The sequence below is a fragment of the Caloenas nicobarica genome, chromosome 2 (genome assembly GCF_036013445.1).
Source record: "Caloenas nicobarica isolate bCalNic1 chromosome 2, bCalNic1.hap1, whole genome shotgun sequence".
Lineage (NCBI taxonomy): Eukaryota > Metazoa > Chordata > Aves > Columbiformes > Columbidae > Caloenas > Caloenas nicobarica.
The window spans coordinates 128753374-128770510 of NC_088246.1; the positions used below are offsets into that span (position 1 = coordinate 128753374).

Here is a 17137-nt window from a genome sequence, read left to right on the forward strand (position 1 = left end):
GCCACTGATTACCTGAACTATCTGAAGAACACCAGGGTGCCTGCTGCCACTGGGAAAGGGTAGCAACAGGAGGCTGTGACTTCTCGCAAGCTTTGGCAGCCTCTAATGAGCTCGGCTGGCTATTCCTGATCAGAAGGTGCTCTGGGCTTCGTTACCAGCTGAATCTTGATTGAGGAGGGTTGAGAGCTCTTTCTGCCTTGCACCTACTGGGGACAGACCTAGGCACAGGCTGTCCCCACGTCCCCAAGCACAGATGGAGCAGAAGGATCCCTGGAGACTGTGCAACGAAAGAGATAGGGGGAGAGATCACCTGGATCTTCTCCAAATCCTCACAAAGCCCCAAGCTCACCCATGCCTATGGTTTTCTTGGGCCAAGGATTCATAATAGTACTAGTGTTATGGAACTGCAGGAATCCCTATGTCCATATGAACTTTCATGGTCTTCTCATTTTTCAAGCTTCATTTCTACCCTGGGTATCAATGGGCTTTTTACTGCTTTTGGGAGGGTCCATCATTGTGATTAATTTTCAAGGACCGCTACCTCCAAGCTCAAGAATGGTCTGTCCCCATTTACAAGAACTCAAGCAATGGTGGCAGGATACCCTCATTGATTAACAAGGAGCTCCTGATTTTAAAAAAACCAAAACAAAACACAAAAACCAAACAAAAAAACATTAACAAAGATGCAAAAAGAAGGTGGACAGGTGACTCAGAAACATTCTGAGACACTGTCCAAGCATGTACAGATGGAATTAGGACAGCCAAAGCCCACCTGGAACTGAATCTGGTGAAGGAAAAGAAAGCTAACAAAAAGAGCTTCTACAGGTACATTAGCAGCCAAGGGAAGATGAGGGAAAGTAGGCCCACTACTAAATGGAGCAGGGGCTCCTGTCACAAAGGCCAAGGTACTCAATGCCTTCTTTAGCTCAGTCTCTACTAGTAAAATCAGTCTTCAGGAGTCCCAGGCCCCTGAGATCAGTGGGAAAGTCTAGAGCAAGGAAGACTTACCCTCAGTGGAAGGGAATCAGGTTAGGGAATACTAAAAAAATCTGGTCATCCTTATGGAAGACATCCATGTGTGGTAAGGGAGCTGGCTGATGTCATTGCAAGGCCACTCTCGATAATCTTTGAAAGGTCATGGTAATCAGAATAGGTTCTTGATGGCTGGACTGGAAGAAAACAAATGTTACTTCAAGAAGTGAAGGTGGGGGAATCCAGTGAGCTACAGCCTGGTCATCCTTACACTGGTCCCTGGAAAGCTGCTAGAGCAAAACCTCCTGGAAACTATTTTCAAACATAAAATACAAGAAGGTGATTAGAAATAGTGAGCATGGATTTATGAAGGGGAAGTCAGCCTGACCAACCTGATAGCCTTTTATAAAGAGATGACTAACTCAGTGAATGAGAGGAGAGCAGTGGATGTTGTTTATCTAGACTTTCAACACTGTCCCCTGTAACATCTTTACTGACAAACTGATGAAATAAGGTCTAGAGGGGACAGTGAGGTTGACTAAACTGCCAGACTCAAAGGGTCACGGTAAGCAGCATGAGGTCATGTGCAGGCCAGTCATTGGCGGTGTCTGCCTGAGACTGACACTGGGGCCAATGAAGTTGTGTATCTTCACTAATGGCCTGACTATGCCTCATACGGTCATGCGGATTCTCTCCATCTCTTGACCAGGTGCAGGCCCTAGGTGATGTGATGGTACAGGAAGGCCTACAGCTATCTTAGGGTCTTCAGTAAAAACACTATCAAAGCTGGATTCAGGATTTCAGCAGAGACTTTCTTGGATTTGTAAAAATCCTGAGGAAAACATGCCTCCTAACTATCAGCAGTTTTCCTAAGGTCTTACTATGTCCTTAATTGAAGTGTGCTCCTTTATACGCCCAGCAACTTTGCATTTCATCACCAAATCACAGAATTACAGAATGGCTGAAACTGAACAGGACCTCTGGAAGTCACCTGGTCCAGCCCCCCTGCTCAAGCAAGGCCTGGTTGCCCAGGACAATGTTCAGATGGCTTTTGAGTATGTCCAAGAAAGAAGACTCCACAACCTCCCTGGGCAACCTGTGCCAGTGCTTGGTCACCCTCAGACTGAAAAGATGTTTCCTGATGTTCAGAGGGAACCTCCTGTGTTTCAGTTTGTGCCCATTGCCTTTGGTCCTGTCACTGGGTACCACTGAAAAGAGCCTGGCTCAGTCCTTGTTACACCCTCCGTTCAGTTATTTAGACACCTAAAGGTACTGATAAGATCAAGGTCATTGTTAAGATCCCCCTGAATCTTCTCTTATCCAGGCTGAAACTCCCAGGTCTCTCAGGCTTTCCTCACAGGAGAGATGCTCTAGAGCCTTAAACACGTTCAGGGCCTTTGCTGGGCCCTCTCCAGTATGTTCATGTCTCTCATGTACTGGGGAGTCCAGAACTGAACCTAGTACTCCAGGTGTGGCCTCATCAGTGCTGAGAATCCTCTTCTCCATAAAACATGCACAACACTGCACATTAAGGTCCAAACCAAATTTTAATGAAAAAGGATAAGCTTGTAGCAGTCAAGCACCGACTTAGCATCTAAAAGAGCAGAGTCAGAGAACGAGAGCATAAAGCTGTTAGGCCATTTCAGCAATCTGCCACTTCTTTGGTCACTAGCATGTCTATGATGAATCTCTTCTTCTGCTAAAGCAATGCTGTCATTTTCCTATCAGCCACTCTTTAATCTCCTGTTTCAGGAGCAGCCACCATTTTAAACTTAGAGATTGTGTTTTGGCCTTTGCTACACCAACGTAGACGTAGAGCATCCCCTCTAAAGTCAGGAAATGTGCTAAAAACCTCTCCTTTTGCACCACCTAGGAAGGAGATGGTAGATCTGTTTACTTCTAGTCTTCTGTCACTGTCTCTGTTTTCAGGGCCCTGCTAGTTCAGGGAGTTCTGCCAGGTTTCTTCCAGCTCTTTGCGGCACCTTTGAAGGTTGGCTCCTTCTGGCTGAACTTGCTTGACACCGTCACCTTTGTGCTCTGTGCCATGTGTCTTCCATGCTCGTGGCACCATTCCAGTGTCAAATAACGTTCTGGTAGTTTCTGTTTCTGGTCTTGTAAATATCTGCAGGAAGAGCAGCTATTTCAGGCTTCATTAATCACTTTGAAATTCATTGTCTGTTACTGCCCTCACCTGCAGGCCCTCTCACTGGTGCATTGGAACATGAATATATTAGGGGCTGTTTGCTGCATTTTTTATGTAAAGCATTTTTTATAGTGGAGACACACCTCTTTTGACTAGCATTGAAATGGTGCTCGATTTGACACATTGAGTGCCTTATGTAAATGTATGCTGGAAATCCTGCTCAAATAATACAGGCTTCCTTCAGAAGTGTCCATCTTGTTTCACTCTGGTGTATTGCGTTATATTGCAGATTACAGATTTTCCTTCTGAACCCTTTAAATTCCAGTGCCCTCTTGAAATAAAAAAAAATATGAATGCATAAGATACTTTCTTTGTTGTTTGATCTTTTTTTAATCATATTCCATTCTCTTCAGAAGAGAAAACCTGTACTTTGTCATTAAAAAATGAGTGCCACGTCTAGACTACCAAACTGTATGGAAAATCTCTGCTGTAATCTAAAATAATGATTTTTCCATACATTTTTAAACTCGAATAGAATGACTGGGTGCCTCTTTGCTACAGAGGTTTGTACAATGGCTTTAAAAAATGTTTCCATATAATTCCATTAAATTCTATAGTTGTGGAAAATATTTTCTATCTAATGATAAAAAGATATATTTCTGTGATGTGACTGTTCCACTTGCTACAGCTAAGCCATAGTTCTCCTTCCAAATGGTAGCAGAATGGGATAATGGCTTATGTAGGAAATATTTGACATTGACACAGTAAGAGTGACAACTTCTGGAATCTTGAACCCCCAGGTATATTCCCTCCATCAATCTACTGACCCTGTCCTCTGGTACCGCATCCTTACACTCTCACGTGCTTGCCGCAGATGTTCTCAGGGTGCTAAGCCTGAAGCCCGGGCTCAGAAAACCATCAGCCTGCCCACGCAGACTGGAGAGCTTTCACTTACACTGGGAACGCCAGTTAAGTGGATCATTTAAAGGAAGCTACAACTAAATTAGTTTCTGAAGTAGCAGGGATCAACTTGTGTGCATATGGCTAAATCATTTTGCTGAAGAGAAGATCAGGACTGAGCTGCAGTCTGGTGACAGTTCATGTCTTAGCACAGGAGAGGAATGCTTCTTTCGTAAGCCATGCCCTTGGTGGTGGTTACAGTCAAGTTACCTACTGTTGAGAAGTTTGACACTGTACAAGCTAGACATGTGCCACCCAGCTAAAATTTGTGTGAGACCTTATTTTGGTTGCTGACCTAGTGTAAAGCCTGTAACGACCCATTCCTGTTTGATATTGACAGTCCTGACCTGGACCTCACAAAGCTTCATCAGCAGAGATAAAGGTCCATCAATACCCACAACTCATGCTTCAAATTAATCCCCTGTATAAGAGCTTTGCTGCATTAAGGCCAAGTGCCCAAAGTCTTGCATGATGAATGTGAAATAAATTACATGTTTCATATTTCAGACTGATGTTAGATAGCATGCTAATTAAAGTACACGAGTAGTTTGAGATCAGACTTAGTGAGGTTATTTACATTTTTAAATATGAGCAAGGGTTCAGTCACACTCCCAGCTGGAATCCCCATACGAAGTACTGTTGCTATATTGTCATCTCATCCTGTTGTGTTAGGACATTAAGCTTTACCGCTCACTATTTAGTTATCCCATGTGGCAGGTTTAAGTCTTTGCTGCGCATTCAGGTCATCCTTGGACACTGCTATACGAATGTACCATATTTCATGCTGGTACCTTAAGTGTTGTCATCAGAAACTCACAAGCACTAAGTATGCTTTAAACTTGTTTTCTTTAGCAGACCCGAAAGGAAGTGTGACCAGCCAATGTGCGAAGAGCACGAAGACGAGAGAATTAATATCTATTGTTTGAACTGTGAAATGCCCACCTGCTCCCTGTGCAAAGTCTTTGGTGCCCACAAAGACTGTCAAGTTGCTCTTCTCACAAATGTTTACCAGCGACAGAAGGTAAATATCTTTTTGTTTCTCGTAGTCCTCCCAGCAACTGACAGTACCATTGACAGGAAAGTATTCCCATGGGCTTCCTGCGAGTTTCCAAAGGGGCCTGGGTGTGCTTTTCCCATCCCTGTGTGTGAGTGAAAGGTTCACACAAATCTGTAAGAACTCTTTAGAAACATTGAAAAATAAATTTATGAGAGATCACACAGAAAGGTATTGCAATGTCCCAATTTTTGTTAGTATAATGAGTAAACATTTTCAACAGTAATTTGATGTGAAGCTGAGGATCTCTCTTTTGAGGTTCTTAATCTCTTTTCCCACTGCTTTTAGATCAGAAAAACAAGTAGTATTTCCAACAGATGAACTGTAAAGAGAACAGACCATTACCAATCAAACAGTTATCTATTAGGCACTTTTGCCTTTCAGCATCCTATTTTTAAGAAAAGTTAAGTGAAAAACCTCCTCCTGCAAGTGAATGCAGGAATATTCAATAGTTGGCAGCACAGGATGTACCTAACATCCTCTGCCCTTGCTGTCACCAGTAAAAGACTTGTTTATTTTTAATACAGTATTAATTTAAAACCTGACTCACTGGGTTATCCTCCTGAGATAAACAGCTCATTTTTCTGGAGGGCCCCAGTGAGGCAAGCAATCAGACAGGCCAAGTTTGCAATCCCAGCCTCCAACTTTGTCACACAGATGCCTGTGTGTGGAAACTACAAATGAGAAGTCGCTTTAGGAAAGTAGTTACAAGCATCCTTTTCCATCAAAAAAGGAGAGAGAAGGTGGGAGAAGTTCTTGGATGGAATCCATGCCCCCATCACTCCTTTTGCATGGAGATTTGCAGGCAGTGGCTTCCGTCCCAGAGTGCCTGTGGAAAGGGAATGTCATGCCCCAGACTGGAGGAGTAACTCAGAGGCTGCAGGACGCGTGCTTCAAAGGATCCTTTACAAAGCTGTGGAGGCCATGGACATGGTTGCCTGTCACTACAGCGGTGTGTCAAGGGCCCCTCGCTCTCCCCAGCACCTTCACCAAGTTCCCTAGGGACTACCTTCTCTGTCTCTCCTCTTCTAAGGATACCTCACCATCATTCCCATCCCCACACTCAGGCCATTTCCTTCTTCCACTCATTTCCCTTGTGACAGTGGCTTAGGCTTCACCTTCTCCTCCTCCTTTTCTCCCTTCCCCTCTCAACAGAGCCCCGGCCCCACTGCCCTCATGCCAGGGGCTCTGCAGCACCCTGGTCCCTCCAGGTCCATGGGCAACCTCTTCTGCTCTCCAGGGCCGAGAGCTACAGTCCTCAGGGAAATACCACAGTGGTGTGGCTAGACTCAGATACTAACAACACCCCCAACCCCTCAAGAGACAAAGTATTTTCTTTCAAACCCAAAGGGGATATTTTGGGGCTATCAAAACACAGTGCTTTAGACTAAAGCCTCTAGAAGAGCCTCCTAGAACAAAGTGCTTCCTCCTTTTCAAACCACAGTTTCTTCTCCATTAAAAGTTTCAAAATGTCAATGTTTTCATAGTGTTTTGGGGGAGGAAACAAATGTCAAACTACTAGCCGGTAACTTGTGGGCAGGTAAGGCTCCAATTTTTCTTGGTTCTGGTGGAAAGAGCTAATACCCTGATATGGCTCATTTGTCTCCTGCTCCCCAGTGTTAGATGTGCCATCCTGACATGGGATGGTGTCTAACACCCTCCTGCTTGCTCTCCCCTTACTGCCTAGTCTGAGCTGAGTGATGGCATCGCGGTCCTGGTGGGGAGCAATGACAGAGCGCAAGGGATAGTCACGCAGCTGGAGGAGACCTGCAGGATGGTTGAGGTAGGTACCACCTCTTTAAACACATTTATTTCAGTGCGAAGTCACATCTTTTAAACTGCTGGTAATGATCGTTCTTTAGCAGACCTCACTTTACCCAAATGCACTCCCACACTCTTTCACTAAACCATTACCTGTGGCTTTGTGCAGTATCAGCTGTGCTGCTTCAGCCAAAGGATACATCCTGCTTGGCACCTTGCCTCTGACATTGGCCATGTGGTCAAGGACAAAGAGTAAGGATAATCCATATCAGCATATCTTACTCAGCATTCTTAGTGGCATAGGATGTCACTGAAGTTAAAAGCATATCCAACAAAATGCCATCAACTCCCAGCTCGTTTAACATCTAAGATAGATTCTAGAGCTGTATTTAATCTAAAGCCTGACCGGTTCTGTGAACAGAGTCTTAGTCTCAGCCTCAGGGTAGCCACAGTGTGGCTCCTAAGTATGTCAGTGAGCTCTGTCTCCAGGATCTTATTGGATTTTCTGGTAAAGGTCTTACTCTGGCAGAGCTGGAATTAGTTTTGTGTCATTCAATAGTAGAAGTAGCTTTCGTTTCCTCCAAGAGGTTTGCATGAGCAAAGCAAATATAAATATCAGCTCTGGCCAATTTGAGCAATAGACTGAAAAGAGCTTATACAAATTGATTTTATGATCAGAGTTTGATGAAGCATCTAGTGAAGGAGTCGCATCCCTCTCAGCCCAATTAGAATGATGTTGACCCTTCAGAGCTGGAGCAGAAACAAGAAATGGCACAGAAAAATAAGTTAATCCAAGATGTATAGATTCTAATTGGTAAGATAAATTGATTCCAGGTTCTACATACACAATTGCCCAAGGTTCCTGTTTCCTCAGAGCAAGGAAGAACAGAAAATGTTGAAGTTTGGTTTAAAGAACATAAACCCATTAGCCCAAGTAAATGAGAGAGTGTGTTAGCAGCAGTCAGAACTTTGTAGTCAGGAAGCTTTCACTTCGCAAGGATGAAATTGGCTGCTATCAGGACTTTGCAGACAGAAACAAGCCTTTCAAGCAGGTTAACTGCAGAAATTTGAATGATGCAAAAGCAAAAGCTTCTGCTCATTTAAGTTGAACTATCTGAACCAGAAACAAAACTTCAAACACCTTGTCTGAAGTATGGAGAAAACGCTGTGCTAAAAATACCTTAATAAATAAAACAGTTTCTGAAACTAGCTTCCTCAGAGTCATCCACTCAGTTTAAAGCCTAACCTTTAAACTTGGAGCCCAAAGAAAGTGCAGCCATTTTACCTTCAGATATTTTAACAGGTTTTTTACCTTTTAAGTCAAAGATTGCAGAAAATAGATCTTAGAGCTTACCTTGGCACTTCCATGTTACACTTCAAACAAATCACATTTCCTACCATACAAGAGCTTTGTCTGAATTGACATGAGTTTGTCCTTGACTATTAAAAGCTACAGCTGGATCTGAGAAATGTGCACACATGGAAATAACGCTTATAATCCAGGATTGTCTTTTCCTTCCGCTTAACACTTTGCAGACCGTAGTAAATATCTGCTTTAGGAGAAAATACACTATCATTTTCCTTTTAGCTGGAGTAAGCAATAGCCTAGTTATATATTTAGCTATTGCTGCTATCTTACCCTAAAAACCAGAGGGAAAAAAACCAAAACAAACTTGTATAGTACTTACCTGGTTGAAAGGTAGACCAAATGCACATATTATACTGAAAATAAAAAAGGGAAAATAAAATGCTAAATCCTGGAAAACAATAATAACTAATTAAGTATTGCTTAGCCCTGTAAACAATATGAGTAAAATAGTGAAGGAAGAATTACAGTTTCTTTCGAATACTAATAGCACAGACCAGTCAATACGGATACTTCAGAACAAAGAGTGCAACTCATGCTCAGTCTCAAGGATTCCTTTCTTTTTGCTGTGGGCATGCTTTATAAAACAAAAAGGCTGAGAACTTTTTAGAATGGAAAGTCATGTATTTGTTAACTGTTTTCATTACTCAGAATCTGATTAGGGTAATTCCATCAGACAGAGACTTCATATGGAAACATTTTATACAGAAAGAGAATATTTTAGAAATATTTCAGCATTTGCCATTAGGAACCTCTTGAGGTTCACAATTCTATAATATCCGCTGGCAGGAAATAACATGTATTAGAGCTTAGAGAAAGGGAAGGATCTCTCAGGGCCCCCTGCTATCACTCTCTTGCTCTTCTTCCCCTAATGCTTGTCCTGTGTCAAACAGCAAAGATAGCACGCACCTGTCTTGAAATTAAGGCTGTTTTACAAGTGATCTGAATTACATTTCAGAGAATGTTATCACAGAGCATATCGAAGAGCAATCTGGAGCATTGGAACTGCAGGAAACACTGGTAGAAAGCTAGGAGAGAGGTGAAAGAGGAGAAGATTATTTGAGGTCTGAACAACAGAATGACACCCAGGAACGGTGACTCACTTGGTTTGAAAGCTTCCTTATCCCCACCCTGTAATTCACTAAGCAGGAATTCCTGGAAAGTGGCCAGCACCTCCAGAAGGGCAGAAAAAGCCTGACACCCTGCAAGGAGTTTTAAATCAGGAGTTTCAGTTTAGTCTTCCTCATTGGGAAGCGAAGGTGGATACTTGCATCAATGCAACGAGACCTGTATTCACTCCTCACCCCTCAACATAGACAGTGATTTTTGGTCACACGTCCATCTTCAAAAGGCTTTGAACAATACAGAACAGACTGTCACCACTTGTAGGAAAGAGCTGTAGCTGAAAGTCAAGAAAAAAAGTGGGGTTCTCTCTGGCCAAGTGCTGTGAATAATCAATCTTATCACTTCCAAAAGTGCTGTGGAACTCTTAATAATCCTGTGCTGCCAGGATCTCAGCATTAGTGCCTCAAGGGACGAAGATGAGGAATTGATTCCACCTCAGTTCCTAGGAAAGAGATTTAAATAAGCACCACCATTCACAATCAGAGAGAACCACAATAAGGTTATGCCCTGGGGCACACAGATGACTCAAGTACTTCTATTTGGAAGACCTCAGATATTATAGATAACCTGTCTCTGATTTCCTCTACATAAATCCTCCCTAGCAAGTGCAGTGTGCTCTTGCTGGAGAGGACTCAATGTAGAAGTCATCAAAGCCGTCCTCCTTACTCAGTGAAATATGCTATGTTGTCTGGCTGGAAGGACAAAAAAATGTTTCAAAAAAGGATGTGAAAATCAGTTCTTGAAGGTAGCATTGAAACCTGATTCCTCCTTGTCTTCGTGTTTTTGTCACACACTGTTTTCTTCGTGGTACCTTTATCTCATTTGGTGCACAGTAAATATAGCAGAATGGCCACCTATTGTGAAAATAGTGTCTAAGAGGGTGTAATCAGGCCCAGCTAGGATCTTTTCGGGTTCTCTGGTAGAAAAAGAAAATTCTCCAGAGCCGATCTGAGATCATAGCTCCTTTAAAAAACCTTCTATTCGTGCAAGTGAACCCAATTGCTAATATGGTGGGGGTTTTTACTCTTTCTGCGGACTTTGATGTATCACTACAGACATCATAAATACCTTTCACAATTTTTTAGCAGACTGACAAGTTATACAATAAGCTGTTTGGGGGCTGCCAGTGGCTTGAAACTCACAGTTTGAGAACAGTTTTAAAACTTTTGTTCCAATAGCTTGGACTTTGAGAATTATAGAAGTCTCTGGGGTCATTCAGAATCCTTTCCAGTATTCAGAAAGAGGAATTTCTTTGATGAAAATGCTTCCTGTAAAAACTGTAAAAATAGAAACTCTTTTAAGAACATAACATGTTTAACATAAACCAAATGATTCACAGGAATGCTGCAGACGACAGAAAGAGCAGCTGTGTGAAAAATTTGATTATCTCTATTCTGTACTGGAAGAAAGAAAAAATGAGATGACACAAATAATCACCAGAACCCAAGAGGAGAAACTGGAACATGTCCGCTCCCTCATGAAGAAGTATGCGGACCATTTGGAATCTGTGTCAAAGCTGGTTGAATCAGGAATCCAGTTCATGGAAGAACCAGAAATGGCCGTGTTTTTGCAGGTATAATGTCTGTAAATAGAGATAGTAAAATAATGATAGGTTTATTGGACACTATTTAAGCACTTCTCAATTTCAGGCACATTCAGAGTTCGATCACCTTTGAGTGAACATTTATACAAACTATTTTTTTTAACACTTGCATCAGCACAGACAAATGACTAGTCTTCTTGTGACTAGTATCCAAACCAAGAACATGACTATTTGCTATTTGCACCAAAATATACTATCCTGTGTACAAATTTCTGGTCCCCAATGAAGAAACAGGAATTTATCATTTTCCAACATATCTTTATTGCCACACCACATTGTCCATATATGTGTGTATGAACTTCTGTGAGTTATAGGTTTCACTTGCATATTGACAGAGTGATTAGCCTTCCAACAATTAAATCTTTATGTTCTAAGTCAGATTTTTATGTCTTTTTTTTTTTTCCCGTTTTCTTACTATAAACTTAGGAGAGCTGATTAGGAAACCATTAGCAGCCTGTCCACTGAATTCATTGGTGTAGAATTTCTGTCCTGCAAGTTTACAGTTCCTCTAGGTTAAAGGCTGGAAGGGTGTTTTCAAAAAGAAAAAAATCATCAAAGAATTGCCTTTGAAAAGTACAATAATCTTTCCAGACAAATAAAATTTTGTGGGTCCAGAAGTATGCCGTTATGGGTAGTCAAAGTTCTAGTTACTGTGACTAAAGATTGTAATGGAACAACCACTTTTCACCACAAATAGACGAAAAAGAGCAAAAATATTTCTACTTCATTTTTGTAGAAAGTGTACATATTTTCCATCATATTCAGATTTTAATTGACCAGTCTTCAATTAACTGAAAGGTTTACTCAACTATATCCTAATTACCATTCAAATTTGATCTCATTCATAGATCTCATGGCTGTCATTTCTGAGATCCATATCAGTGTGTTTAGAAGCAGCCAGTGTAAGAATTAGATCTCAATGCATAAAATCTCTGAAAAATTTGAACCACTTAAGAAGTCAGTTATTTCCTTTTTGTTTTCACAGAATGCCAAAACATTGCTACAAAAGTAAGTATTAAAACTTGATACTCTTGATCTTTGTAATGAACTACAAATTACAAATTTATCTGCAAATACAAATGTCAATAACCAATCTTTCTGTTTTAGAATTACTGAAGCATCTAAAGGATTTCAAATGGAAAAAATAGAGGATGGGTATGAAAATATGAACCAATTCACGGTGAACCTCAGCAGAGAAGAAAAGATAATACGAGAAATTGATTTTGACCGAGGTATGTCATTTATTTCACCTAAATTGCTTTCTTAAATTGCAGCTGTGTGTGATTTACATGATGATACTGAGCAGGAAAACTTGAATAAGATATTTCTTTCCATCTCAAAGTGTAACTGCACCATTTTGTATCAATTATAATCAAAAGCAAAAATCTATCACAGCTAAAAAATCACATAACCTGTTGACACCATTAATCTTACCTTTTATGTGACCTCAATACTCTCTAAGCTCATGATCTTTACTGACACCTCATGTGAAGGGACCACAAAATTAAGGTTTTATCTTATTCTGTAAAGTCCTTTTTTCCCTAAAAGATGTCATTATCGTATGGCCTATGGACTCTTGAAGGTCATTGAAGAAATAGAATGTTTACTACTAAAAGAAGTACTTATGAAATATGCTTTTAATTTTTTTTTATAATAGCCAAGAAATGTGGCAGAAGCACAATCAAAATTCAGTGACTAAACATGCTTGATATGTCTATACAATAATGCGAAGTTGTAATTCTACATTTGCCAAAGTATCCTGAAATCCGGGCTCACCTGTGCTTTACATTACAGAGTAAGCCACAAGAAATTAATCACAGAATCATAGAATGTCCTGAGTTGGAAAGGACCCACAAGGATCATCGAGTCGAGATAAATGTTTCAAATAAGCAGATCTCCCCTATTAAAAGGCAGCAGTAATAGTCATTTTGTATATCTCTAATTTTCTTGCTAGCAGTGAATTCTGCGAGGACACTTACCTTTATCAGCCCGGTTAAGTCTAGTGTAGGTGCCACCCATTGCTTACTCCCCTGCCACAACTTGTGCTGACTTCGGAGTGGGGGCTACTCCCCGCGAGGGACCCTGCGCGGCCGTGGTGCAGGACTTGGTCTGTAGGATGGGACCTGTGGTCCGGCCGCACCTGTCACAGGGGTCCATGTAGCAGGACGGCAGCTGTGGCACCCATCAGCAGCAGAGGAGCAGGTGCCATCTCGCAGGGCCATGAACCCCCAGGGATTTGTCTTGGCAGGGACAGCCTCATGCCCAGTTTGTCCCTGCCATCAGCCACAGCTGCCACGTCCCAGCCACACAGGTGCATCCATCAAGATCGTGACCTCGTGCTCTGGACACACATCCCAGCATGTGATGGGGAATGTGACACCCACCTCCTGGGGACAAGGCGTTAGGAATGGCTTTGGCAATGGGGACTTCAGTCCTGCACTTGAAACTCCTACTACAGTCAGTGAGGTCCTCTGCAGCCAGGCAATGTGGAAGCAGAGAATCAGCACTCTGCTTATAGCCCTGTCATGGCCTGCAGAAACATTTCACCATTATGAGGGCATTCCTTAATTTGCTGATCTGCACTCCTACATACTCAGGCAGAACCACCACCTGTAAAAAATATGCAGCCAATTTGGAGCTTGGGTTAATGCATCCATCTAGGTTTGTTTCTCTGAAGTGCTAGGATGGCTCTGAACAACATCTGACATCTGAGGATGAATGATGTGACTATGCAAAATAAATGCATTGTTAGGGGGCTCCCTCTGGAAATGAGCTGAGCCACAAATGCTGATACCAGCATGTGTCAGATGACACAACAGTGACAGTTTGACCAAGTTTGACAGTCTAGTTTTAGGGAGATTAGTGTCCCAAACCTCCAGTCATGTATTGCAAAGCACTAACCTGGTAAATACATATTATGATTGTTTCAATGGTGTTTAAAACAAGCACATACATAAAATCACAAGAGGGACATTTTTCCTGGCAGGTTGTGCCAGGTCAGGTATCCTCTCCCCAAAAAGTGCAGGGCTGTACTGCACATCCCTCATGAGGATGACTGTGTTGTCAGGACTTTTTGTCCTCCAACACATGGAAATGGACAGCTTAAGATTTCAACAAGTGTGTTTGTTTGGTGTCCTCTCCACTGCGAAGCACCTGCTGGCAGCTTCATGGCAGTTCCCAGTGCGGGCTGGTGGGCACAGGCTCCTCAGCAGTGCCCTCTCCCCAGCCTGCGTCCTCTGCCAGTATCGGTAGCTTTGCCATGCAACTGTAAATGGCTTTCTAATTACATAAAGATTGTAGCCGTCTTCACGTGATGCCAAGCCCTGTCCTTTTATGTGTCCTATTAGAGGAGGAGGGAGAAGAGGAAGAGGAAGAGATGGTGGATGGTGAAGATTTGGATGAAGTCCACACAGAGTCATCAGGAGAGGAGGAGGAGGAAGAGGTGAAGGAGGAAGGACCTGAGAGAGCATCGCAGCCACCTCAGCAGGACCCTGAACCGCAGAATGCGGCAGGAGAACACCCAGCTGAACCCACCCCAGTGCTGCTACCTGCTGCCCTGACTGCTCAGGTAAGTGCCCCCGGTGTCCCGCTGCCCTGCTAGCTGTGCTGAGGTTGCCTCAAAAGAGCAAGAAAATGCTCCTCTGTGGCCTGTAGGCACCATACATCAGGAGTATACCTAAGGGAATCGATGCACTGGAGAGTAAAATTGTTTATTGCCCTTGTAAACATATATGCAACTGTACATTGTCCTCTCAACCTGCATATATATCATTTGATAGGAAAAAAAAAATCAGTTCGGGAGTTAAGCACATTACAATGGATGTTCTGTTTGCTGTGATTTAACTCAGACTAACTATTATAAATGAAATGGTTGTTAAAATATTTATAATAAGAGAATTTGGCATTCCCTCCAGATTTAGTGAGCTTTCCACCACCAGTTTTTAGATCCTACTTCTAATCTGTTTTCTGTGAATGGCGTTTTCTGCCTTCTGTTCTGGTCATCCTAGGGATATTGTCTAGGCAGATACAGGGATGTCATACACTGAACAGAAGAAGAAACTGCCTCTTACAACCAGTAGCAAAAAGGTTCAGAGGGTGAATAATTTAGGCCAGCACTTTTTCTTAAGGAAATCTATTAGAATGAGACCACAATTGCTTCGTATTCTAAAAGACCTACATAAAAAAAATATACTTCATGTGCTACTTTAGCTGGATTTACATACAATTAACTTAGCAAATTTTCCTCTTATGCAATTTGCCCAGAGAAGCTGCTGAGCAGGTAAAAGCTGCAGTGAAGGTATTTGATGAGGCCAGTGTGAAAACAAGGGAGCACATGAAGAATCTTTCATTGTAGCAAGCTCCCCACACTAAACAAGGGAAAATAAACACTATAGATTAATTTTTGCTTTGATTCAAAAACATACATGAGTTTCCAGCAGCCGTGTGAAGATGGTCTTAAGTCAGGCTTCATTGATTTAACCATTTTGTTGTTTGAGGACTTGCGCTGACTTAGCTAAATTTATGTCACCTAACTGATGCAGGTTTTCCTGCAAACGAGAGATAGACATAAGCAATTCTGCCCACTAACACTAAGTCCCTCACGTTTAAGTACTGACTGTGAAATGGCATTAGGAGATGATCAGATGTGGACTCAGACACGGCATGTGGGCATTGCAGTGTGTGGGATACTGGTATTTCAGGTTTTGCCTTCTGGCGTAAGAGAGGCAAAGCAGGAACGCTGTGGTGACAGCAGGTACAGTGTGGGTGAGCCCCAAGAGCTCTATTCAGGTACAGAAGTGCAGTTCAGCCGGCTGCTCCTCTTCCTGGCAAAGTGCACCAGATTTACTGGTGTTTCAGAAAGTTGGTGAAAAATAAATGCTTAATATTTGCGAAAACACAGCTCATGTATGTTGGAAAACCTATAATCCTGCTTCCTAAATCACTTGTAGCGACTGCATATTTGGTACAAATCTCACTTTAGATACAGAAAACCTGCTGTTTCCCTCAGCCATCAATTTTCCCTGAACTATATTACTAACTCTACCAAGATACTTCGGATTTTTTTGAGAAAGATGTAAGGAATACTGCCCAGCTGTATGCTTGTAGCACTGGTGGCAAAAGCTGGCAGGCAAATGTTTCTCTCCAGTGTCTTTGTATTCCCCTTGTTCTGACTGCTCGTTTCAACAGTCATTGGCAAATGTGTTGTTCTTAACTCAAAACCCAGGATGCTATTCAAAGGTACCTACACCTATTGGTCACGGCTGGTACCAGTTCATGAGGGTTTTTTGCAGGATTTCTTATATTTTTAGGACTGAATTGGGTGTTTATTTGAATTAGGAACTGATTGCTCACTCCTTTCTCAGCGAGTATCCCCTTTCTAGCTAAATCTACCCTCCTATTCTGTTTTTTAGGTAACTTATTCTCTGTCCCATATCTGTATTATTTGAACGACAGTTGCTTTTGCTTTGCATTTTGATCGTAATTGCTTTGGACCATATATTAGGACAAATCTATTCCTCGCAGTGAGACATAACAAACACGGCATGTAAAGCAACATGGCTACGGCAGGAAGGTAACATGGTGCACTCTGCTTGTTCTTCTCTTTATCTGTCCTGATTAAGGATGAGGTTGTGACACCAAGTGGTTCTCAACAGACCCCAGAGCCTGACACTCAAGTGCCAGCCACAGCAGAAACCATGGATCCCTTGTTTTACCCTAGCTGGTATAAGGCTCAGTCGCGGCAATCAAGCAGTCCGAGCTCAACCCCAGTGAGTGGGTTGGGGAAAGTAGGGCCTCCTGTTTCTCTGGAAACAAGTGCAAAGAAGGCAGAAGCCCCAGCAGCGGCAGCGATCGAGGAGAGTGCGCCAGGGAGTGGTAAGGAAAGTAATGCCACTGCAGCGACGTCCAAGGTCAGTGCTACCAAAGTCACCCCAGAGTGCTGTGACGCGCAGCAAGGCGGGAACGGCAACTATTAAGGAAAATGTGACTTAATTTTCCTCTGCATGCTAAGGAATAAGAATAATTTGGGAAATACGGAAACAGCATAAATTGTTGTTTCAGAAAATCCACTGGATTTACAGATGGTTTCGATATGTGCCAGGCTGACTTTTTAGCTTCAGAATAGCATGCCAATGGTTGCTTGTGCTTAACTGC

General features: G+C 42.3%; 1 protein-coding gene across 4 annotated transcripts in view; it reads left to right on the forward strand.

Moving 5' to 3' along the window:
- The window catches only part of TRIM55 (tripartite motif containing 55), a 40110-nt gene that overhangs the window by 3235 nt on the left and 19738 nt on the right, over positions 1-17137 (forward strand). For 2 of the 4 annotated variants that reach the window (XM_065630139.1, XM_065630141.1), the window contains exons 3-9: positions 4928-5096; positions 6817-6912; positions 10721-10954; positions 11970-11992; positions 12092-12216; positions 14332-14552; positions 16606-16893. In XM_065630139.1, the coding sequence (XP_065486211.1) occupies positions 4928-5096; positions 6817-6912; positions 10721-10954; positions 11970-11992; positions 12092-12216; positions 14332-14552; positions 16606-16893 (1156 nt within the window). The remainder of the gene's footprint in view (positions 1-4927; positions 5097-6816; positions 6913-10720; positions 10955-11969; positions 11993-12091; positions 12217-14331; positions 14553-16605; positions 16894-17137) is intronic. The other 2 variants (XM_065630140.1, XM_065630142.1) reach the window with 1 other exon arrangement.